At 28.8% G+C, this 24,511-nt stretch overlaps 5 protein-coding genes across 5 annotated transcripts; 3 read left to right on the forward strand and 2 right to left on the reverse strand.

The window, feature by feature from the left end:
• Positions 1-710: 710 nt before the first annotated feature.
• Positions 711-2,088, reverse strand: OCT59_004191 (uncharacterized protein; the record flags this gene model as incomplete). The annotated part of the gene is made up of 5 exons (XM_025310486.2): positions 711-1,020; positions 1,096-1,138; positions 1,210-1,257; positions 1,333-1,935; positions 2,007-2,088. The coding sequence occupies 5 exons, from the start codon at positions 2,086-2,088 to the stop codon at positions 711-713; spliced, it is 1,086 nt and encodes a 361-aa protein (XP_025181854.2).
• Positions 2,089-9,741: 7,653 nt separating this feature from the next.
• On the forward strand, positions 9,742-10,227 carry OCT59_004192 (uncharacterized protein; the record flags this gene model as incomplete). Its single annotated transcript, XM_066148128.1, has 4 exons — positions 9,742-9,768; positions 9,851-9,911; positions 10,005-10,037; positions 10,121-10,227. The coding sequence occupies 4 exons, from the start codon at positions 9,742-9,744 to the stop codon at positions 10,225-10,227; spliced, it is 228 nt and encodes a 75-aa protein (XP_065996756.1).
• Positions 10,228-12,647: 2,420 nt separating this feature from the next.
• Positions 12,648-16,521, reverse strand: OCT59_004193 (uncharacterized protein; the record flags this gene model as incomplete). The annotated part of the gene is made up of 10 exons (XM_025315833.2): positions 12,648-12,852; positions 12,922-13,358; positions 13,442-14,173; positions 14,269-14,440; positions 14,547-14,656; positions 14,746-14,810; positions 14,886-15,063; positions 15,163-15,534; positions 15,624-15,991; positions 16,212-16,521. The coding sequence occupies 10 exons, from the start codon at positions 16,519-16,521 to the stop codon at positions 12,648-12,650; spliced, it is 2,949 nt and encodes a 982-aa protein (XP_025181857.2).
• A 554-nt stretch (positions 16,522-17,075) lies between these two features.
• OCT59_004194 (uncharacterized protein) lies at positions 17,076-19,872 on the forward strand (the record flags this gene model as incomplete). The annotated part of the gene is made up of 9 exons (XM_025315834.2): positions 17,076-17,219; positions 17,442-17,556; positions 17,622-18,017; positions 18,092-18,163; positions 18,236-18,438; positions 18,508-18,794; positions 18,866-18,927; positions 19,001-19,247; positions 19,335-19,872. The coding sequence occupies 9 exons, from the start codon at positions 17,076-17,078 to the stop codon at positions 19,870-19,872; spliced, it is 2,064 nt and encodes a 687-aa protein (XP_025181858.1).
• Positions 19,873-20,447: 575 nt separating this feature from the next.
• OCT59_004195 (uncharacterized protein) lies at positions 20,448-22,861 on the forward strand (the record flags this gene model as incomplete). Its single annotated transcript, XM_066148129.1, has 10 exons — positions 20,448-20,506; positions 20,576-20,848; positions 20,929-21,013; positions 21,305-21,434; positions 21,528-21,737; positions 21,810-21,949; positions 22,020-22,156; positions 22,234-22,331; positions 22,411-22,492; positions 22,591-22,861. 10 exons carry the CDS (start codon positions 20,448-20,450, stop codon positions 22,859-22,861), a joined length of 1,485 nt encoding a protein of 494 aa, XP_065996757.1.
• Positions 22,862-24,511: the final 1,650 nt, after the last annotated feature.

Below are 24,511 nucleotides of genomic sequence, written 5' to 3' on the forward strand. Positions count from 1 at the left end.
GTTAAACTTTTAACGTGAATCTTAAACTTTTATTTTATATACAGTATAAATTGTATAAGTAATAAAAGAATATACAGTCAGCTCTAGATTTAACGAACCCTCCGATTTTCATCTCAAATTCGCTATAAGATTATAGCAAAGAATTTAATTGGCTTTGATTGGTTAAATGTCACGTGTTGAGCATTTCGAGAGTTGACTTTTAATTATTTAATGGACTTTTAATTAGATAGGTTAATGAGGAGCTTAGATCATCGGATTCAAGTTTTCAACTTTAATTCAATTGAGTCGGTTCATTACAATATTGATCTATAAAAGATATGAAATTCTTGTGTAACCCCAGAAATATACCGTCCGAAATAAGCGTCCTTTATCAGCATTATGCCGATTTTGGCCCATAATCTTGGCAGGCGGTTTGAAATTGTACTTAGTGATGGTCACAGTAAAATCTGTTGTACCAAATCTTGAGATCAATAAACAAAATTTTATAATATGCAATTTATTATTGGTATGACAACTATTTAATGCATATTGATCAAGTAGTAATCAGTAGTAATCGAGTAAATATTAAATTTTGATCGATTAACCTAATCAAGCGTGCATTTTTTTTGCCATTAAATTCACTAGTGAATTATAGATAGAAAATATACCTAAGATTTTATTTTAAAATTACTAAAAAAATGTTTACAAAATCTAACCACTAGAAATGATCATTAATCTTCATGTTCTGAATTTTCATCATTTTTCTGTTCGGCTCGTTCCATATTATTGTATTTTTCAAGTAATCTTTTATGCTTGATCTTAACCTTTCTGATTTTTTCTAAATAATAAACATCTAAATAATAATCTTGTAATAAAGTTTCTAAAATTTGAACCCTTTCTTCTAAAGAAGAATTATCAGGTCTTTCATTAACTTTTTCTGTTAAAGGAATACCAGCAGATGAAACATACTTTTTTGCAAGATTTTTCATAAAACTTTTTCTACAAGGTATACAAGAAAGAAGATACTTTTGCGCAAAACCCCTTTAATGGAAGAAAATAAATCATTAAAATGTGGAAAAAAAAAATTTTTTTTTTTATTATAATTTTTTTACTTACCATGGTTCAAGTTTTTGCATTCCGAAAAATAAAATAAATATTCCTATGAAATTCGTTAAAAAAGTTACGATGTTAATATCACGATTAATTTGGATCAGTTAAAAAACTTTTTACCTAATACGGCATTGTAAAAACCTCCAAGGTCAGCCAATAAATCCGTATCTAAATCGAATAAATTTTTTTTTAGCTTACATTAATATTATAAACGTATTAAAAACGCAATTTGTAAATAGTTACAAATATATGCTAATTTCTTTTCTTCATATTTGAAAAATCTTGAATGTGGACGAATTCCAAAATTGATTTCATTTGGCTTTAATCCTACGGGTAATTGTTTTAATTGTGGGTTTAATTCTAATTTACTATTAAAATAATCATCAACAATTACGGTTGGATAAAAGGTAATAAAATAAGCCTGTCCTGGATAAAGAAAAAAATATGATGGATCTAAATTATAAGAAATTGAAGAAATTGAATATTTTTTCTCTAATAATACTTTATTATGATAAAAAACATCATCAAATTTATCAGAATTACGAAACTGAAATGATGTGAAGCTTAAATGTAATAAATTATTATCACTTAGAAATTTGTTATATTGATTGTTATTAAAAGGGAAATAGAACTCCTTAAGTATAGCTTCATATTGAGGTGTAGGTTTATTATTAAATGTAGTGTTAAAAGGAGTAATGTCACTGATATTCAACTGAGATGAATGAGATGAATCGATAGCAATGTCTTGACATCTCCCTAATTGAGATGGTTTGGGCGTATCTTTATTCATAAAATTCGTACGAAATTCCAAATTTTCAGAACATATTGTCATATTAAGTTCATACCCTATTTAAAATGACATAACATTAATTTATTAAATTTCAAAAATTCTGATACAGAAAAATATGTTCTTTTACCATAAAATTCTATAGACTTAATAATGGTAACATAATTGAAGTCAATTTGTTTATATCGAGAAATTAAATAAATTATGATCATGATTGAAAGAATAATGGCAGAAAAACATCGAAAAAATCTGAACCAAACTGGTTCAGTAGATCGATAATTACAAAATGAATCTATCAAAAACTTCATTATTTAAAATCAATAAGTAATTGAGTGTTCGTTTCATTATAACTAAGGCTATTTATTAAGGTGTATATGAAGTACATTTGTACCGCAAGTACTTTTTTTTAGATATATAATAATTATTTAGAATAAAATATATTTAGTAATAGATTACAGCTGGTTACACCCAAAAGAAAATTACAAAGTAAATGATCGGCAAGTGCAGCCTCCAAATATTTTAGTGAAGCTATTTCACGTGATATATTGCAATAGCCTTATATACTGTCTAAGACCCAAAGTTTTACGTTACTGGTGACTATATTTATATTCTCTGAAAAAAAAAAACATTCTCTTTCACTACAATTAAAAAAAAATGCAAACCCGTTCGTATTTTAATATTATACTTGTAAGTACGTTTCTTATTGAAATTATTCTTGGCATTACAGGTGGTATATTTCAATCGACAAGAAAAGGTTATTTGAATGATTTGATTGAATTGATTGAATTGATTGTATTATTATCTGTACCTTTTTTCTCTGGAATTTATACTGTAAGTTTTATGTTAAAGTAATTTAAAAATTATTGTGAATTAATTCTAATTTTAGAGGTTGGAACCGACCAAAAAAACCTTAACCGATTAATAATCGACTAATCAGTTACCATAACCGAATAATAATCGGTTAATTAATCGGTTAATTAATCGGTTAATTTGTGATGAGGTTAACCGATTAATTAATCGGTTAATATATAAATTTTGCACCCTATATGGATAATATACATGTATTATTTCAAAAAGTTATATCAAATTTTAATGGGAAACGAGAACTGACTTTAATTCAAGGTTTACTTAAATGGGAAATTAACAATATTAATGATAGTGGAATTGAATTGCAAGTTTTTAGGAATGTTTTTATTCCGCCGCTCATTTGAATATTTTGCGTAATATATATCACATGACATTTAGCTACGTCATAAATAACTTAAAATAAAAACAAATACTTATAAAAGCATTTAAATATGTTACAAAAAAATATATAATAAATGACCAGATAGAGATTCATTTCCAATAGGTCTATAATCAATATATTCTGAAAAAATGTCATTTGTTTCATTATCACCCATATTGTATAATTTTTTTTATAATAAATTAAAATTTCTCAAGTTTTAATAAAAAGTTTAAATGGGTTTATTTTTTTGACAAGTTTGTCAATACTGTATATTAAAAAAAACTTCTTATCGGAATTTCGGGATAAAAAATCATCTAATCTGAGAAAATGATCTGCATATTATTTTAACCGACTAAATTAGTCGGTTAATTAATCGGTTAATTTAGTCGGTTAATTAGTCGATTAACCGATTTTTTGATACTTCTAACCGATTAACCGCCTTAACCGATTAATTAATCGATTAACGTTAATCGGTTCCAACCTCTATCTAATTTATATGCTGAATTAAATAGTTTTTAGAAAAAAAATTGCTATATTTATTAGCTTTTTGTATAGTACATATGGTACCAAATTTAGTTTTTATTGACCATTATTGCTGGGATTTACAATCCGGCTTTTCCAAATATGAAGTAGTGAATGTTATTTGTATATTAACTTTATTTGAAATTTTTTATATAGTTTTATTATTTATAATATGGAAAAAGAAGTAAGTGATCAAATTTCTATCTCTTTAAAAATTATTATAATTTCTAAAAAAAATAAATTTTTATTATAGATATTGGGATGTTAACTCATATAAGATTTCAATACCTAGAAATCTAAAAAGTAATGTATTAAATAATAATAGTTATTAAAGATAATTTTATATTGAAAATACTAATATAAAATACTATTTAATTTTAGAGTCTTACATTATATACAACATTTATGTTGTCTTATTGTATTCAACATTATGTTATATTATTACATATAGTATTCTTATTATGCTTCAACATTACTCCTTTTTTCTAGGATTTCTAAAACTAACACATAATGATGATAAGAGTTTATTAGGAATTTTTATATCTTTACCATTTTTTCCATCTTTTATTTTATTATTCAGTTCAAAAATTGTAAGTATATTGATATATTTATATTTTAAGCTTGATTCTTTTTTTACAATTTATATATTTTTACAATTCATATAATTTTAAACTTTAGATAAAAAAGGAATTAAGGTTTTATATGTTTTTTATTTATCTGACTTATGCGGTACAATCATTTTTTATGGTCATGGCTTTTTTTTACTTTTCTTTTATAACAAGAATAACCTGTAAGTTATATTTATTTAAAATAAGCTTCGTTAATATTGATAAAATACTAACAGTATTTGTTTTCAGATTTCGTAACGTCGTTATTACTAGGTTTGTTAATTGTGACCACAATTCTATGTCACATAAATTTTGGTAAAAACCTAAAATTTTATTGTAAGTATATACAGTATATATATGGAGCCTTTTATTTAAAATTGTTTAAACATTAAATTGATTTTTTTTATAGTAACGTTTGAACCTGATTTGGGTAAAGAATACGAGTATTTAAATGATCTTAGTTTGGATATCAATAATGGTGAAGAAGAGAAAGATGAAAAAGCCTTTGAAACATTAAATAGATATTGGAAAACTATAAAAACAATTTTTTATAATGGTGTTATTTTACAAATATTGGACTTTATTGAATAGAGATATACCGATAATACATTATGATATTCGAAGGGGAATTTTGAATAATACAATGATCATTTCGAGCATCCTTTCGGGATGACCATTTAGGTTACTGGAAGATATATGTCGTCAGATTGTGATTTAATTCCTTTATTGAGAAAGTAAATAATTTTTAGTAACCATATTTTCAAATAAATAATGGGCGTTTTTTATGAAAAATAAATAATTAGTATTGTGATATTAAATTTAATCGGCAATTATTGAGTCGATCATATGCCACGATTGACCATCATCTCACACGTAAAGTATAAATTATTTTTTAAAAATCCCTTTACTCTTATTATGGTTTTATCAATGTAAAAAGAATAAAGAATAAAAGGACACAAAATTGGATCATCATCCAAACTTAATTTATGAATGCTCTTCCTGATGACGATCCAATGACAATCCATTGGTATTTCATACTGATCGACTTACCATGAATGTTTCGGATGAATGATTTGTTAATTAGATTCAATTATGTCTTCTGTAAAACTGCTCTAGTATGTAACAGTTATAATATTTTTTCTAAGGAAATTTTGAATTTATACGTGAGCACTTTGCATTATTAATTTTGAAAAAAAAATCAGCGATTTATTTCGACAAGAAATAATTGGTAATTTTTCTTTTCCTTTTCGACTTTCCAAAGAAAAATTTATTTTATTTCTATATTTTACTTTATCCAGAACAGGCTCATTTTGTTACCTTTTATCCAACTGTTGGAATATAGTTATAATGTTTTTTGATAATGATTTAATCCCACGATCAAAAATATATAGTATAATATAAAATTAACCGCAATTAAAATAGTTTCTTGCAAAATTAAAACTCACGTCAATGCCAGATATGGTGATTGATGTGAAGCATTAATTTGGAATTCAAATTTTTCAAACATGAAGACAAGAAGCTCGGTTATTATTAACGGAGTTTGTCGATTTGATATAAAAGTACATTCTTTTTGTATACCTTGTAGAAAAAGTTTTATGAGAATCTTTCAAAAAAGTATATTTCATTTGCCTGCATTCTTTTATCAGAAAAGTTAATGAAAGAACTGCTGTTAATTCTTCTCTAAAAGAAAGGTTCAAAATTTTGATTATTTAAAAAAAGTTAAGGATATTAAATGTTAAATATAAAAGTTTACTTGAAAATATGAAAATGTGGATCGTAATCATCATTTAAATCACAAGGATCAGTTTGTGGATTTTTAACGGATTGCGTTAAGATTTTAGGATTCATCATAATAATTCCTACATTATTATGAAATCTCTTCATGATAATACTTTAAATAGTGCTAAACTTGAATTCAAAGAGACTAATATATAATATACCATATATTTCATATTCCACTCGTGACTGTAATTTTTAGATCATTAGATCTCATTTCATTTAGCCATATAATTGCGTGATAAAATATTTAATCCCGCCATAATTAATCACATATTCTGACCTATTCTGACCGTATAAATATTATTATCGCCCAAGAAAACTTTAAATTCTAATGGAAATTGTACCATGTTAATAATCAAGAACTTTCTTTTTAAAATAAGGTGATTAAATATTCTAATATACTATCGTAAAAACATTTAAAAGTAATAAAAGCGTTATAAATAAGCTATCTATTAAATATGATCGTTGCACGAATAAATAATATGCAACAACTCGCAATAAGGTCATCCAAAAGGTATAATAAATATGGAAGAAGAATATTCCAAAAAGAATATTCTTCAATTTTTTTTATTTTTAATGGTTCACGCCTAAATTTTTGAATAAAGGGTGATTTATAATGAACAATTTTACCAATTTACTAATTGCGAACTGAAAACAATGTCGATAGAAGAGAATATCTTTTAATTTAAGCAAAAAAAATATTAACAAATATGATGATGTCAAAATTTGGAGTATTTAAGTTTTCAGATTATGATTTAAATTTGGACGAAAGAATAATGAAATTTAAGAAATATGATCACGTCATATGTGAAGATTGTAAATCAAGAAGTGTAAAAGTTTAGTTTTTTAGTTTTTTGTGTTATAATTGCTATAATAAGGAAACTGATTGTAATGAACTCAATCGTATGAATTATGGAATATGTAAAAATATGTTTTAAGTCAAATACTTCTCATGTTTGTTCGACTTACAAAATTTTTGAGACATCAGATTATGATTTAAATTTAAGAGAAAGAAGGGCAAAATATATGGGTTATAATTACATCTCATGTAAAGAATGTAATCTATTAATTAATAAAATGGTCACATATTGGAAATTGATGTTAATAAAAAGGGTTGTATGAAAGTATGGATCAAAAATTGGAATTTTTAATACATCAGATTACGATCTAAATTTAGAAGAATAAGAGCAAAATATAAGGGTTATTGCGCCATTTTATGTGAAGAATGTAATCAAGAAATTGATAAATACTATTTTTATTGTACAGGATTTTACAAAGAAGAAACTGATATTAATAAAAAAACGCTAGGATCAACTTTTGAAATTTTCAATACATCAGATTACAATTTAAATTTAAAAGAAAGAAGAGCAAAATATATGTTTAACGCATATGAGTATACCATTTTATGTGAAAAATGTAATAATGAATTTAATGAACGAGATCTTTATTGCACTTATTGTTACGCTTGGATATCATTTTTTCATATAGTGTAAACTCATTGCAATTATACTTGTAAACTTAAGAAAATAAATTTGTATTCTTGTTTATTATTCGCTCTGAAATCGTTTGCTTTCTATTTGTAAAAAAAATTCGCCTTTGGAACAATATATCCCGTTCGCATTTTGGTTACTTCCAGATAACATTTATTTTTAGCATCTAGCCTCCAACCTACATGCAATAAAAGGTACCCAACATATGTCCAAACTTGGTGACCGGATGGGTGGACCGTGGACGGCACAAAATTGTATACCATCCAGTATCTAGTCTCTTAAGTATGGGATTGTGAAAAAAGGGTAAGCTGTTATAAGAAAACCTTGGGGCTTTTTTGCTACTAGTGCATAACATAAAAGGCAATCTATACCAATAGCATGCATATATGAGGCTATATCTGAAACATATCTTCTTCAAAAAAGCCTCTCATATAGCATACTATATAGATAGCAAGAGAGAACAAGCATGAGGAGGCAGAGCCCTTTAGGGTGATACCGACGAATGCGCGTTCAATACCGGAGAATAAGCATGAGCGAGGAGCTCTTTAGAGCGGCGATGAATGTGCATTCGACAGGAGGGGAAAATAGCAGGACATGAACATAAGCCCTTTAGGGCGATGTGAATGTGGATGCAATTTTTCTCAACTTATAGTATATGCTACCCATCTCTATTAAGGTAAATAGGATAGTAATGTTGCAGAGTGAAGGCCTCCCAATTTGCATACCATATTGGTAGAGTTTGCGTTTTTTTCAAGATGTTACTAGAGCCCCTAGAAAAGCAGAAGACTTATCTCATGAAGAAGATTATTGGATTAAACCGACCTACATGGAGGTTTAGTATGGGCTGAGCTATATGAAGGAATTGCAACCGAATTAGATTTCAATGAATATTATTTGTTCATTTTAGTTCATTGTAGTGAATATTGGCCAATAGGGCCAAAAGAATTTAGAACATTCACTGGCAATAATATAATGTACGGAATTTGTCATTCTTTCATAGGAGGACAACACAGCTATAACACTACATGACACTACACTTATATGACTTGCAGTTAGCGAAAAATCTAGGTCTTCACATAGAATTAACCCTAGCTATTACAATATATGGGATGAGGAAGAGAAAGAGATCCCATAACATGCATAGATCAATAATAAATGTACGTCTCATTTGTCTTGAAATGATTATTATATTTTTTTTCTGAAACTACCAATAAGTGAAGGCATAGGCATTAGCAACCTTAGTATGTGGCTATCATGTGACTATACAGTAGTTTCCTTTAATTTTTTTTAAATACAGTTTTTTTTGAAATTATATAACTCCATATTAAATTATTGCAAAATGCAAAATCAACACAACACATCCCTAATTGATAGGAGCTAGAACTTGTTGACACGGAATTTACTCACTGTGGTAATTGTGTCGCTAGTGACGATTGACGGCACGTGATCATGATTAGATCAGTCTCGCCATTGTAAACGCGTCTAAACTTTTTTCTCAAATATTTCGAAAAAACACGGCAATCCTCAGCTCTGAAAACCTTAAAACTCTTCTTCATTCAGGTAAACTTACGAATTTCAGTCTTTTTATAATTATAATTACCGAAGAAACTTAAGTTTCTATATATATATAGATTGCGATCCATCCCTGTGGGGAAGCGTGAGCGATTGGGATTATTATTAACAGAATTCCTGGAATTTCAAAGGCGCAAGCGCATCAAACTCTTGGTTCTGAACTAGCTGCTATTTTTGAAATACTTCCACCAAAAGCCGAGAATATTACAAAGCGGGAGAATTGAGAACATCTTTAAGAGTAGTATTTTTTTCTCTGTTCTAGCTGTAGCATTACATTACGCTTGATAGTTTTGATTATAACGAGTCCTGCAATGCGATTGAGCGACCTTGTCGCACACGGCAAAATGTTATTTTGCTTGAAGTGGACGGATGGCAGAAATGCTTTTTTTGCCTGAATTACAACTGTAGCATTACATTATACTTAATAGTTCTGTTGATAAACGAGTCCTGCCATGCGATTGAGTGACCTTGCCACATGTTATTTGGACGGATGGCAGAATTCTTTTTGCATGAATTACGATCTGCCAATATTACAATCTGTCAACTATTCAACAATTATGATAAGATGACTTATAGTATTTAATATATTTCTTTCTTTCAAAGAACTCTAAAAAAGACCAGGTAAATATCGATTTATGGCAAACATATTCCACAAAACTCGGAAAGATGGCCATCGAAAATCGAGTTAATAAGGTATGAAATGCCTTTGATTTTAATTGTATATAAAGATCTGAATGTAAGTCGTGTAATCTTTCCTCTAATTAAATGCTATTAGTGTGAGGTCTTAACTACTGGCATCCGTGCAGCAACCGGAGCAGTGGCTACCGAATTTCCATGTATGTTAAACTTCCAATTGTATTAAATAATAGTGAAGCGGAAGTCCGATAAATTTCATTCTCCAGACGATGAATTATGAAACGTTGGTGAAGTTAAAGACGAAAATCAGGAAACAATTGATCATGGTAAAAATTTATCGGATAATATATGAATTAACATGCACTTATTAATTGTTCCTATGGGGCCTATTTCAATTAAACATCATCAGGCAGTAACGAACAACACACGTCGCAGTCTTTTACTGAAGAGGAAGTTGAAAGGGAAGACATCGGAGAGTTAATTGACTTTTTACGAAACAAGATGTCTTATTGTTGAAGGAAAACATTTTGAAATATTACGCGAATAAGAAATTGCCGGTCGTGACTTCATCATAATGAATAAGCAAGACTTCAATGAATGTGGGTTAGAGATGAAGCTTAGTAGTAAGATTAAGTAACCATAATATTGTAATATGGTTTGGGAATATTTATTAATAACTTATTATATATTCTGGTGATGTAGGTGATGTAGGTGAAAATTTATGTAAGACATCTATTTCTCCAGGATTTGATCTAAACGAGTTTCGAAAAGGACTCATCAAAGATCTTAGTGCAAGCATTTATGATGAACTACTTGGGAGAAAAAGTTGAGCGTTATATGAAAAAAACATAATGCGGGGAAATATCTTGAACAAGAGGCGGATACGGAAGAAGTAGTGATTTTGTAAATAATCACATGTAATCCAAGTATGTAATTCCGATTTGCTTATGTACAATTTGTGCCGTCAACCCATCCCGGTCGCATGTAGGTTGGAGGCTAGACGCTAAAATTAAATGTTATCTAGGAAGTAACCAAAATGTGAACGGGATTTTTGTTCCAAAAGCGAATTTTTTTTTACAAATAGAAAGCAAACGATTTCAGAGCGAATAATAAACAAGAATACAAATTTATTTTCTTAAGTTTACAAGTATAATTGCAATGAGTTTACGCTATATGAAAAAATGATATCCAAGATGACATCCAAATGGTCATCGGGATGGATTTTTCCCAAAGCGCCCATTTCTCTACTATTCTCCTACTAAAAGTTTGCTTTTTTTTTTGTTTATTTGAGATTCATTATATATAAATTAAAACAATGTTAGGTCGACATCCGAGATAGAATTTAAAATCAATAATTAATTGCTTGTTTTTGAAATCAATTATTTAGTAAAATAACTGAATCATAATGACCGTTATTATTCCAGCTTTATACTAGCTTTATCATTTTTTTATAAATTCAAAAGCTTTCATTCAATTTCACATTCCCACGTTATGTAGTACTTCTTGGAATATTCATTAGTATATAAAACAGGAGACTGCACATTTGTGGCGCAAGAGCAATTACACGTGAGCTCTTTCATTGATCTTAACATGACGATGTTCAACAAAAAATGAGGTCTCTTGAAGAATTTGAAAATAGAAATCCATTTGAAATAAAAAATTCATAGGAGCAAGGTGACCAGAATGTTGAACGTTCTGGAGGTGAATAAAATACAGGTACTGTATGTTTGATATAATTCAAGTGCTACCTGCTGTCAAATGATTATACTTATTTATTTTCCTATTGTTTTAGAGTTTCACTAAAGGAAATCAGAATAACAATTTTAAGTCCAAATATAAATTTGATGACTATTAGGAAAGGAAGATTTTGCTGATGAGATAATTATCCAATTAGTTAAGAATCTCACTTTCAATGTCTTGAATTCTTTGAATTAATATTCGATATAACTCGACATAACATTCACTGCATAATAGTAGATTATTTACTATTCAGAATAATAGTTATGATATTACACCTGTAATACAAAAGCAATAAAAAAGGTTTTTATGGTCTGGTGCAAACTTTTTTAGTGAATTTGTATTGATTTAACTATACCACGAGCACGAGCATTAAGATCTATTACTGTGAAATACACAACAATTCTCAGAGAATCAAAATGATTAGAATTCGATATTCTCTACTAGAATTGGCTTGGCGATTGAAAATTATATCAAATTCTTTCATAAAGGTGATCTGAATAATTTTGTCCAGCAAGCACGGTACTGGATTGTTTCCTGTTACGAAAATCAATAGTATCATCTTCGGGAAGTCATTGAATTTTGTGAATTTTTGTGACATACTATTTCATCCCCAACTTGGGACGGTGCGAACGTGAACGGATGAAATTACCAAGGATTCCTTTATGGGTTATTTAAATAACACATATGCTAGATGGCTAGTATTATGTTGGAATCAACAAATTTTTAGAACTTCTGGAAATTTTATTGAATAATCTTAAGGCAAAACCACCAAAAGGGAAAATGTGATGCGTCATTCAATTAGTTATAGAGTTCGTAAAATTCAATTTAATATAAAGCCTATCTAATACTATAACATAATGTGATGATATCACCGATATGATTGATTTGTTTAAAAGTTTTACATATATTACAATCTAAAAATATAATATACAAAATAACAATAGATATGTTTGTAATAAATTATTCTTGTTCTTAAAAATGACGATACTTTAAACATTCATTATTTTTTTTAAAAAAAATGCCATTTCAGCGATATTAATAAATAAGTCCATTTTTAATTTAATTTAATTAATTTAATTGTTTCTTCCAATACATCCACCCTTCTTCATAATTCAAAATTGATGATTAAAAATCTTTTGAAAAACTATTATATTACATCAAAAAAAAACCTCAAAAGATAATTCAGGCTTTAACCGTTATAGATAATTCACTAGCCAAAAAAACATTAAAGTTTCAAAATGTTCGGCTACATTAGCATGTCTTAGACCGTGTCTTTCCGTCGGATATGGTTGTAATTTATGTGGTTTGTTTTGTTTAACCAACGCAGACACTAACAATTCGGAATTTTTGAAATGAACGTTTTCATCAATTTGCCCATGGGCAATTAATAGCCGATTTTCACTAAACAAGTCGAGGTACATGAAACATTAATAAAACTAAAAAAAAGTTACAATTCAATCATAAACATACTTATCGGGAAATTTGTCAGCCCAATTAAGAACACTTCCTTTACGGTACCCTTCCTGATTTTCCGACGGAAGCCCCATATAACGTTCAGTGTAAGCTGTGTCGTAAAGTTCCCATTGCGTTACGGGTGCTCCAGCGATGGCTAATTTAAATATGCGTGGATATTGAGCTAACGCCATTAGACTTAAATATCCTCCATAACTCCATCCGGTAATGGCTACTCTTTCTAGATCAACTCCCATTTTTTTAGATGCTAAGTAATTAAGTCCTGCAATCTGATCCTCAAGTTCAACAGTACCCATACGACCTTTAAGATAAGACTCAAACGTTACACCCCTATCTGAAGAACCACGACCATCAATTAAAACTACCGTAAATCCAAGTCGTGTTGCGAGGAACAATCGAAGAAATCGCGGGTACTTATAATCATTAGTCACCATCTGAATTAAGAGTTGACCAAAAAAAAAAATAATAATATAAATATATTAAAAATTAAACACGGTAAACAAAATTTTCAATTAACCTGAGATTTTGGACCGCCATAAATGCTTAAAAGTGTGGGATATTTTTTTCCAGAGACGTAATTTTCCGGCCGGTAAATACACCCATATATTTTTACACCGTCATTATTTATAAAATCAAAAAATTCTCCTATAGGAACTTTTTTTGAAAGTTTCTTATCGTCCCATTCCTTCTCATCGTCTTCTTTACCACCTTTTACAAATAGACCCATCGTCTCACTAACACTAGGAAAAATATTTCTCTCATTCCATACTAAATATCGTACACTACATCGTGGTTTCTCACTAACACTAGAAAACCAATCTAAATATCTTTCACATTTTTCATCCATTACTACTGTATGACTATATCCTAATTCTGTTAATCGTACTACCGTCAAAGGATCCGCACCTTCAGAATAACTAGCGACGTATAAATGCGTCTCTAATGGTGTATCTTTCTTTGCGGTAAAATAAACTAATTGTCTTTTTGTATCAACATATATTGGTCTGTCTACAATAGGCCAATTTCCAGCTGTAATTGCTCTAATATGATAATTTGGTGAGGAAGCAGAAGGTTTCACCACAAGATAAAGATGACGAAACCCACTACTTTCAGAAGTTATAAAAAGTTTAGTGGGTAATAAAGGTGTTTGAAGTGTATAAGTCATTGAAGAAGGTGAAGCAAGGTGTACCCCAGATCTTTGATTATCAAAATCATCATCAACATTGAAATAATAGTATATATCTGTGACCTAACAACCATTTATTCAAATTATATTATTAATATTTAATAAAAAATTATTTTTTGTTAAATATAAATTTTTAAATAAAGAATTGAGTTACCTACATTTATCCAAACATCACTTCTTTCTTCATATACAACTTCTATTCTTGATACACATAAATCGTCATATTGTCCACATGTCTGTTGATACTCCGTTATACTCATAAAATTGCAAATAGGTATTTTTACAATTGCTGTTCGTTTCTGTAGTCTGTCAAGCAATTGCACCCACACACTTTTTACGTATAATATATTTATAATTTATTGGTAAATAAACGTACATTTACAAAAATGCTTAGTAGGAAATTTTAAAAAAAAGAAAAAATTAATAATGCTAATACCTTTTGCCATTTGGACACCACCCAAACCGTACGATATACTCCATCCAAGGAAAGAGTTTATCCAAGGCAGCATTACCCCAAAGTCTTTTATGAACGGGTTCATAAGAATCCTTTAAAGATCGGTCGTGTCAAATGATTGACACTTAAAAAGAAAAAATGACTTCAAAATTATTGAATAAATATATTCATTCTTATTTACCTCCTCTTCATGATATCGAGGAATAAACTCTACAATCTGTAAATCACTCACAGCATTTGGTGTACCTAATTAAAATTCCAAAGATTATAAAAAGTCATATATATGTATACAATTTTGAATATCAAATTATAATAAGGTACCAGCTTTTGGATATCTATATTCTTCTACTTCTCCTTGTGGACCTGGTCTTGATATTAACACTAAATCGACCATTGATTCCGAAATTTGCAAGTATAAAATACGCTCAAGTTGATCTTTCATACAATTTGATAACGAAGGTGGTGCCCAATAATAACCCGTAAATCGGTGGAATTCTTCCTTTGATGGACATACGAAAAAAACACAATAAAATCCTAAGTTTTCGTTTGATCTGTAGAACAGATATATAATTTCTGAAATCAAAATTTTCCGTTTTACCTGCATAACAAATTCTGCAACCCCACAGCTTAACGCTGCTGTACCATCGCGATCATGGTCATTGCAAAATGTCAATTGAGTCTCGCAACCGTTGGACGTAGTCACCCATATATCTCGATCTCGAATAAAGGCGACTAAGTTATGATTGCGGCCACCTAATTTTGGATCTAATCGTGGTGGTACGGAATTTATTGGTGACGAACAACATGGTGAAGGTGATGGAGAAGATGAAGCGGTAGTTGAAGGAGATGAAATAGGTGATATATTATTGTGTTGAGGTGAATGATTTAAAGGATAACCTAAAATGCTGCCTGAATATATTATTGGCCCTGAAGAGTAAGGTGTTATAGGACGTGGATAAAATTCTCCATTCTAAAAAATATACACGCGAATTAAAAAAGTCATAGAATTTAATAATTGATAGTGGATGATGTAATATTAATTGTAAATACAAATTAAACCTTGGCAACATGTCCCAAATAAATTCCGCTTCCATAACTGAATAAAATTTGTCCACTATGTGAGTCGAATTGATAGCTCGTTATACCCTGTAAGGCTAATCTTCTCCGTTCTTTAACAAACAATTCTTCGCGCGATAAAGTCTCTGAAACAGACTTTTCTTTCAACCATGATTCTGGAAGTAGAGGTTTCCATTCTACAACTGGAATCTTTGATAACGCATTTAAATTATTCGAAGTCTTTGGATTTTTTGGATATGAAGTAGAAAACATTTTGTTCATATTAAAACCATCCGAATCTGATAATTTGATAGATGGTGAGAGTGAAGATGTATTGTTGGAAGTAGATGGACAAAAAGTATAGGAAAATTCTACAAAATAATATGGAAATGAATAAATATAAATAATTTCAGATTATGTTTATATGATAAAATTTTCCAAAAATGATGTAAAATCAGCAAACTAAACTATAACTATCAAAGTCAGGTCACTTCGTATTGGTTAATTATTTGGCTACTCATTTCTCGCATTCCTGTTATGCAAAATAAGAATAAAGAAATCTACAAATAAAAGTTTAAAAAAAGAACCTACCTTTCACCTGAAATTCATTATTAGAAAAACTGAAGGGATAATTACAATCAGGATTGGCAGTCCCATTTTGAGAACCTTGAGTGTCCCCCGTTATTCCAGTTTCGATTAACTGATCCCTACTATCATACTGGGGCAAATCAACTACAAATAAAGTTGAGGTTTTCATTCGGGAAGGATCCGTTGCTAGAAAGTATGCGCGATTATTTCTTTCGTCAAAACAAAAATCTTTAATATTTATAACGTTGGACGGCTGTGCAGAACTTCGGTATTCTCTGACTTCCCGACGAACTTGTTCCCACGTTGTATTCATGGTGTGATTAGTTCTAAAAGTATTATTACCAGGAGACAGTGTATTTATTTGAAACATGAACTTTTTGAATGTGTGAAATTTTCGCAGACATACAACTTTATTTCGTTTACGTCATAAATGTCACATGGTTGTTTATATAACTTAATCTAAATAATGCATTTACGAAAATTATGACGTTAATGCGCCGCGATCACGCGTCTCCCCAACCTTTCAAGCGGCACAAGCGGCAAAGATTTTCAAAACTGTTGGAAGTTACCATAAACAAAATACGAAATCAACTTGTTAACTGATTAAGTTGTAGTATTGTAGTACTACAGATTCCCAATTCTAATTTTCTCACGATACTAAAAAGGTTACTAAATAAAAAAGTATAAATAAATCTAGATTTGTCTTTTTTTTTAAAAAAAAAAATTCCAATATTTATTTAATTAAATAAACGTTTCTTTTGATATAAAAATTTGAATTTCATAAAATATAATTTAATATCATTTGCAAATATTTTTTCCTGAACAGTACAAATTTTTAGAAAAATTATTCTGACCGGAAAATTGAAAATGCCTCTTCAGAGTTATGATATCGCTGCCAGTTTCTTTAACGTAGTGTTAGACATTTTCTTCCGTGAAATAAGCCCTCGTGGATCACATAAAATACCGAAGGAGGGACCAGTAATATTTGTTGCCGCGCCTCACGCAAATCAGGTAAAGGCATAAAATCGAATTTGATATAATCTTTCAACTACATTAGAACGTAAAGGATTCAAATCACTCGCCAAAGAAGTTCTTAATAAAATAATAGTACGTGGGTGGGTTCGTACGGAATTCGTAGTTGGGAAGAAATGTTATATCTGTTAGATCGATTCTTTTAACTACCTATCGAATACCCTATTTTGTTCCATATTAACTTTAATTATTTTTTATTAGTTTGTTGATCCATTAATCTTGATGAGGGATTGCCAACGGCGCGTTTCATTCTTGATTGCAGAAAAATCGATGCACCGTCGATACATAGGAAGAATGGCTCGCGCTGTTCATGCAAGTAAGTTAGAGATCGAAAAAAAACATTTTTGTAATGAATTTAATTTAAATATTATATATTTCTAGTTCCAGTCACAAGACCTCAAGATTTAGCTAAACCTGGAATAGGACGAATCCAACTTCTCAATCGCAAAACTGATCCAACTCGAATCACTGGCATCGAAACTGCGTTTACACAGCAATTGACAATTGGTTCACAAATCGCCCTTCCTATGGATTACGGTTCATCTGAAGTGAAAGAGATAATTTCGGACACCGAATTGATTATAAAAAAAGAATTCAAAGATCCAAATGCTTTAGACATGCTTACAGATCCAGAAGGAACATCTTATAAGTGTATACCGCATATTGATCAGAGTCAAGTGTATAGAATTGTTTTTGATACTTTGAAAGCTGGTCATTGCATTGGAATATTTCCAGAGGGTGGCAGTCATGACCGCACAGAAATCTTACCCCTTAAAGGTATTGTCCAAAAATGGGTTTCTAATCTTTTGTATTAAAAATATTTATAAAAAAAATTTTTTTTTTTATTTTAGCTGGCGTCACAATAATGGCTTTAGGAGCTATTGCTATGAATCCTGATCTGAATGTCAAAATAGTTCCGTGTGGTAATTAATTATTATAGAGATTCTTCTGTTTGTTATCTTCAAAGTAGGCTATATCTAATTTTTTTTTTATAGGTTTGAATTATTTTCATGCCCATCATTTTAGATCACGTGCTGTTATAGAATTTGGAACTCCAATTTCTATTACACCTGATTTAGTAGAGAAATTTAAGGAAGGTGGCTCATCAAAAAGAGAAGCTTGTTCTAAACTATTGGAAATAATTTACAACTGTTTAAAAGCTGTGACTGTTAATACTCCAGATTACGAGACACTAATGGTTGGTTTATTATTTTCAACTTTCTGCTAGATACTTCAAAGCGTAATTTTTTATTATATTTATTTTTAGTTCATACAAGCTGGACGTCGGTTATATAAGCCAGCTCATAGGAGGCTTCCGATTTCTCAAATTGTTGAATTAAATCGGCGATTTGTGGCCGGATATGAGCATTTTAAGGATGACTCGAGAGTTCAGGAAATGCGAAAAAGGGTTATGGAATATAATAGGCTATTAAAATATCATGGATTAAAGGATCATCAAGTTAATAAGTTATCTATGGGAGGTACTAGAGCTGCCGGATTATTGTTTTATCGAGTGATGCTATTAGCAACATGGGGTATTTTAGGTTTGCCAGGGTAAATGAAATTTTTTACCTAAATTTCATTTAACAATCTAGTTTGTTATATTAATGTTTATATTTACTTAGGTTTATTCTAAACCTACCACTCGTAATAATTGCGCGTAAAATTAGCGCAAAAAAGGCCAAAGGTTTTTTTTTTATGTTAATAAATTAAATTTATTTATTTATTTTATGTACTAATTATATTTTATAACTGAACAGAAGCTGTTCGTGGATCGTCAGTCAAAGTGGCCGGACGTGATGTGCTTGCGACGTGGAAATTACTAGTTGCTCTTGTTGTTACACCAACCCTTTATGGCTTCTATACATTCATTGTAGTGCTCATTTCATTTAAAAAAAAATGGATATTAAAATGGAAAGTTTTTGCTCCTATATCGACTTTTTGCACTTTAGTTACGGGAAGTTATGTAACGATTAGATTGTATGAGAGCGGAATTGATATTTACAAGTAAGATTGGTAATATTCTTATATATAATGTACCTAATTTGGTACTTTTAAACAAAAGGAAATAATACTTATTGATATTATACTTAGATCAATTCGTCCACTTTTTCTGTCATTACTTCCATGGGCCAAATCTTCTATTAAAAATTTACGCACAGTTCGTGAACAACTGTCAACCGATATTACTAGTCTTATCAATGAGTTGGCACCACAAATTTATCACGATTTTGATGCTGAAAGAATAGCTCAGACAGTAGAACGTACCGCAATACCTACATCTTCTAAGAGTTTATTCCAATCACCAATAGACTGGCTAGATGATAGGGTATTTAATTGGGAACGTCAAGGAGAAACATCAGAATTTGATGATGCAATTTACTTTTTAGAGAAAAATAATGGAAGCACGTCAGGTCGTAGTAGAACAAGTTCATGGGCTAGTGGATCAAGTTCAAGGCCTAGAAGTAGAGCACCTTCAGGAGAACATCATCGAGTTGAAGCACTAACATGGTTATCTAGAACTACACCTTTCTCAGAACTAAATAGAACTACAAAGATCAAAAGTAAGGATTCCGAAGAGGATTCCGGATATCATGGAGATAAAGAGGATGAAAATAGCCTAAAAAACTAACTTTGATTGTTTCAGTAAGGTAAAAAATAATTTAAATAATTTTGTCGTTAATCTTTCTTTAATATTCATTTTTAGACAATTTAATTTAATTGAACTTTTATCATATGTTAATAATTAAGTATTAATATTGAGTACCGAATTTGCTTATAGTTGTATTTAGAGAGGATTGAAGGTCCGTTTAATTATATTGATTTTAAAATATGGAGAATTTTTATTTTTACGCATTCTGCATAAAACGTTGGTTTGCAGAGTTTAGGTTAGGTTAGGCTTAGTACGCTAGTTAATATGCTTATTTGGAACTTTTGTAAAAAAAAAAACTATATGTCACATTATTTGATACACTGCAAAAAATAAATCTAAGTATAATGTACATTATATTAAATTAATTGTGTATCAAATTTTTTGTACAGTACATTAAATGATTCAAATAAATATGTTAATTTGAAAACTTTTGGTTAATTAATTTTTATGTCCTAAAAAGTTTATATTGATTCCAAATATAGATTGCCAAATGCATGTATATCAATTTAAGTGTTGACACTTGACAGAACTTTATCTATTTCTTAATTATAACTATGCTAAAAGATTTGATAATTTTTAGTACATTTGTTAAGTTATTATTATTTCCTACATAGTAAGCTAAATTAAATTAAATTGTGAACTTTTATGGTTTTCACTTTAATTTGTTTATTTTATTTACAAGTCGTTCAACAGATTTTGAAGTTCATCGGAATTGGCTTGCTATTACACATAGCTTACCAATATCGAAATGGTATTATGAGGATAGGAGTGAATGGACATTAGATTATCCTCCATTTTTTGCATGGTTCGAATGGATCTTATCACAATTCGCGCCATTAGCCGACAAAGAAATGCTTAGAGTGGATAATTTAAATTATACAAGTGATGCAACAATTTATTTTCAACGAGCGACAGTAATTATTAGCGAATTAGTACTATTTTATGCATTGAAAAAGTAAGTCAATTTTTTTTTTATATCGTGAATTTAATAATAATAAACTATGTATTTTCAATTTAACAAATATTTATAAATAGATACTTGACAACAAATAATATGAAAAATAAAAATTTATTAAATATATTAGCTGCATCGATTTTTCTGAATCCTGGAATTTTGATTGTTGATCATATCCTTTTGTTTTTATTTTCACAAGCTGATGATTTATTGATTTTATTTTATTTACTTATTATTTTTAATTCTTGTTGATGGGTTGATGTCAATTACATATTCATTTTCAATATAATGGATTTCTTTATGGAATATTTTTGCTCTCATTGGCGTATGCAAAAGAGGTGAAAATTATATTTATATTTAAAAAAATCATTGTGATTTGAGCTATTAAAATCATCAATGTGAGATTTTTTTTTTCTTTTATATTTATTCTGATCTTTCCATATCTTTATATTTAAGGGAAATGATCTTATGTGCGGAATAATGTTTGCTGTTTTGCTTAATTTTAAACACATTTTTCTTTACCTTGCCCCTGCGTATTTCGTATATCTATTGAGACATTATTGTTTTCAAGAAACCTCAATACAAGGTATTTATACAATAAATTATTTTATTCTACAGAGATCATCATCATATTGTTTAATCATTGAAAATGAATTGATTCGTTTCATTCATTATTTAGGCACCAAAAAGTTTTCGTTAAAACATTTTTTTTTTCTTGGTGTTTCTGTCATTATAATATTTTTACTTTCATTTGGACCTTTTATTATTATGGGACAATTGGGACAAGTTCTTTCTCGTTTATTTCCTTTTAAAAGGGGGCTTTGTCATGCGTACTGGGCACCGAATTTTTGGGCTTTGTATTCCGCGATGGATCGAGTGCTGATCGTTTGTAAATACATTATTTATATAATATAATACGTTTACGTAATGAATATTTAATTTGCTAATTCTCATTATATAGTTGCAAAACGTCTCGGATGGACGTTAAATGAATCAGCAATTGGTTCAATTACAAGAGGATTAGTTGGAGATGTTAATTTCGCATTATTACCGCAAGTTAAAGCAAATCACACATTCATTCTTACTTTGATATTTCAAATGGTAAGAAAATTTTGTAAGTCTTGAATCTCGGTAAATTTTAAGATCTGATGAACATTTTTTTTTTAAATAGGCATCTCTTGTTAAATTGTGGAAGCGTCCAAGTTACAAAAATTTTCTCGTATCATTAATATTGAACGGATATTCTTCTTTTCTATTTGGATGGCATGTTCACGAAAAAGCAATCTTATTAGTTATGATTCCTTTTAGGTAAAATTATATTTTCATTGTTTCTGTTTGGCGATTTAACATATTTAGTAATAAATAAATATATATATATATTTCAGTTTGATATCAGCAGATAATATTGCGCTTTTCCGTTCTTATATGATACTTGCAGTATCTGGATTATATTCTTTATTTCCGCTTTTATTCAAATTAACAGGTTAAGCATTTATTTTATTTATACTACCATATTATTTTGAATAATTCATCTAAATAAAATTATATATATACTTTTTTAGAATCTACCATCAAAATAGTGATTTGTTTATTATGGTTCATCTTAACTTTTATGGGAATTTTATCTAATTTAAATTATAAAAGGTAATTATATTTCATCTTAAGATCTTTATTATTATTTTTTTTTAATACTAATTATAAGCCGTATATATATTTCGTCCTTTCTATAATTTAAATTTTAGAAACAATATTAAGAAATATTCTCAAAGTAATGAATCAAAATTATCATATTTAATTAAAATAATAGAAAATATATATATGTATGGATTTATTATATTACAATTTTTTACGGGAATAGTACATCAAATTATTTACAAAGATGGAAAATATCCTTTCTTACCTTTATTATCAACATCTATATATTGTGCTTTTGGTGTAATATATTCTTGGATTAGATTAAGCGTAATTTATTTTTTGGGAAAAGATGATGAAAATCAAGAAGTTAATTCTTAGAGTAAAGAAATAATGTTCTTTATAAAATGATTGTTATTATTACTTATAATTTTTTTGATGGATTATAATAATTTAATTTTTTTAAGATTTTGAATTTTTAAACAAAGAGAAATAAAAAGTTCTTTTTTAGATTTTAAAAAAACGATTTCATTAAGTGAAAATATTTTTTAACGTTTATATTATAATGAACAAATACTCGATGGTTGATTTATTTTTGTTAATGATTTTGTAACCACGTGAATCGATACATCTTTTCAAGCAAGAACATCTATGATTCAAATATGTGAAATAAAAGAGTAAAAAACGTACAAAAAATTCTATGATGAATTACGATTATTATGAATGGTTTACGGATCTATATTTCAAAGCAATTACACTATGTATTTTATAAGCGTGAAACTGCAAAACGTATAAAGGAATGAATAGTGAATGAATTATGTGATTTATTTCGTATTACAGAAAAAAATAAATAATTAAACTTTCAAATCAATAAATCAAACTAATCATTCTAATCAAACTATTAATGGAAGTACACATCAATTATATTGTTTTTTTTTGCATACATATTCTTAATCACCTTTTTTTCCGTTCTGGTAGAACAAAAATATTTCATGTCTTTTAATTACTAGAATCCGTAATATGGTATTACTTAAAATTCATGACCTTGAGGTGAGAACTATTTCTCTTAGATAAATAGAAGATTCAAAGAGCAATACATTAATCAAGATCGGGGAGTGCTTGAAATTTATCATTCAGAGAACTTTCCAAGACGATTATAGGGGCCGGCTAATTCTTCCTTTTAAATGTTCATTGCTCGTTACTCTATCATTTTTATTACATTCATTTATTACTTGCTTGAAGAAAATAAAAACAAAAAATAAAATTTCGCTCACTTTAAACTACTAATTTGCATGTGTGTGGGCTAGAATTGATTATTCTGATTTCATGTAATTAAATCAAAGAAATGTCTAGTATTTAAGAATATACAGTAATAATTATTCAATAGTTAATGATACGGGAAATTTGTTTATATTATGAGATAATAGCACAATTAACTTGGTACTAGAAGCCTGTGATCATTTAATCACCGAATAGTTAATAACACGAGAAATTTGCTTACAGATACTGAAGTACTTTACTATTGATAATTATCTATATGATTCGTATGTGTAAAATGACAGTATATTATGGATTATATTTTTATAGAATTTCTTGTAACAACCTTTTTGAACACGAGATAACAGATTCAACATTACAAATTTCGAACCATTGAATGATTACTTAAAGTTATTTCTGGTAAATTCTTAATGACATAAGGAATTTTCAGTTAAAAAAAATATATTTTTTTTGCAGTATATCTAATACGATTATACGAATACAATCATTATATTTAGTTTAAGAATAGTTTACGTTAGATGAAGCAATTGAGGCATGTTCCAACTTCCAAAGATCCGGTTTTATTTATTTATTTGTTTCATTTTCGCATCATTGTCGCATCAAATAATGATTAAATGTTTTGATTAGTGCATTACTTAATCATTATGAGAATCATAATATTTATTATTTTATTGATTTCTTAAATTCAAAGTAAGGAATTTTTATAATTAAGTAAAATATTTTGGCGCAGTGATAAATTTCTAATATCTAATT

The sequence above is a fragment of the Rhizophagus irregularis genome, chromosome 12 (assembly GCF_026210795.1).
Source record: "Rhizophagus irregularis chromosome 12, complete sequence".
NCBI classification, from domain to species: domain Eukaryota; kingdom Fungi; phylum Glomeromycota; class Glomeromycetes; order Glomerales; family Glomeraceae; genus Rhizophagus; species Rhizophagus irregularis.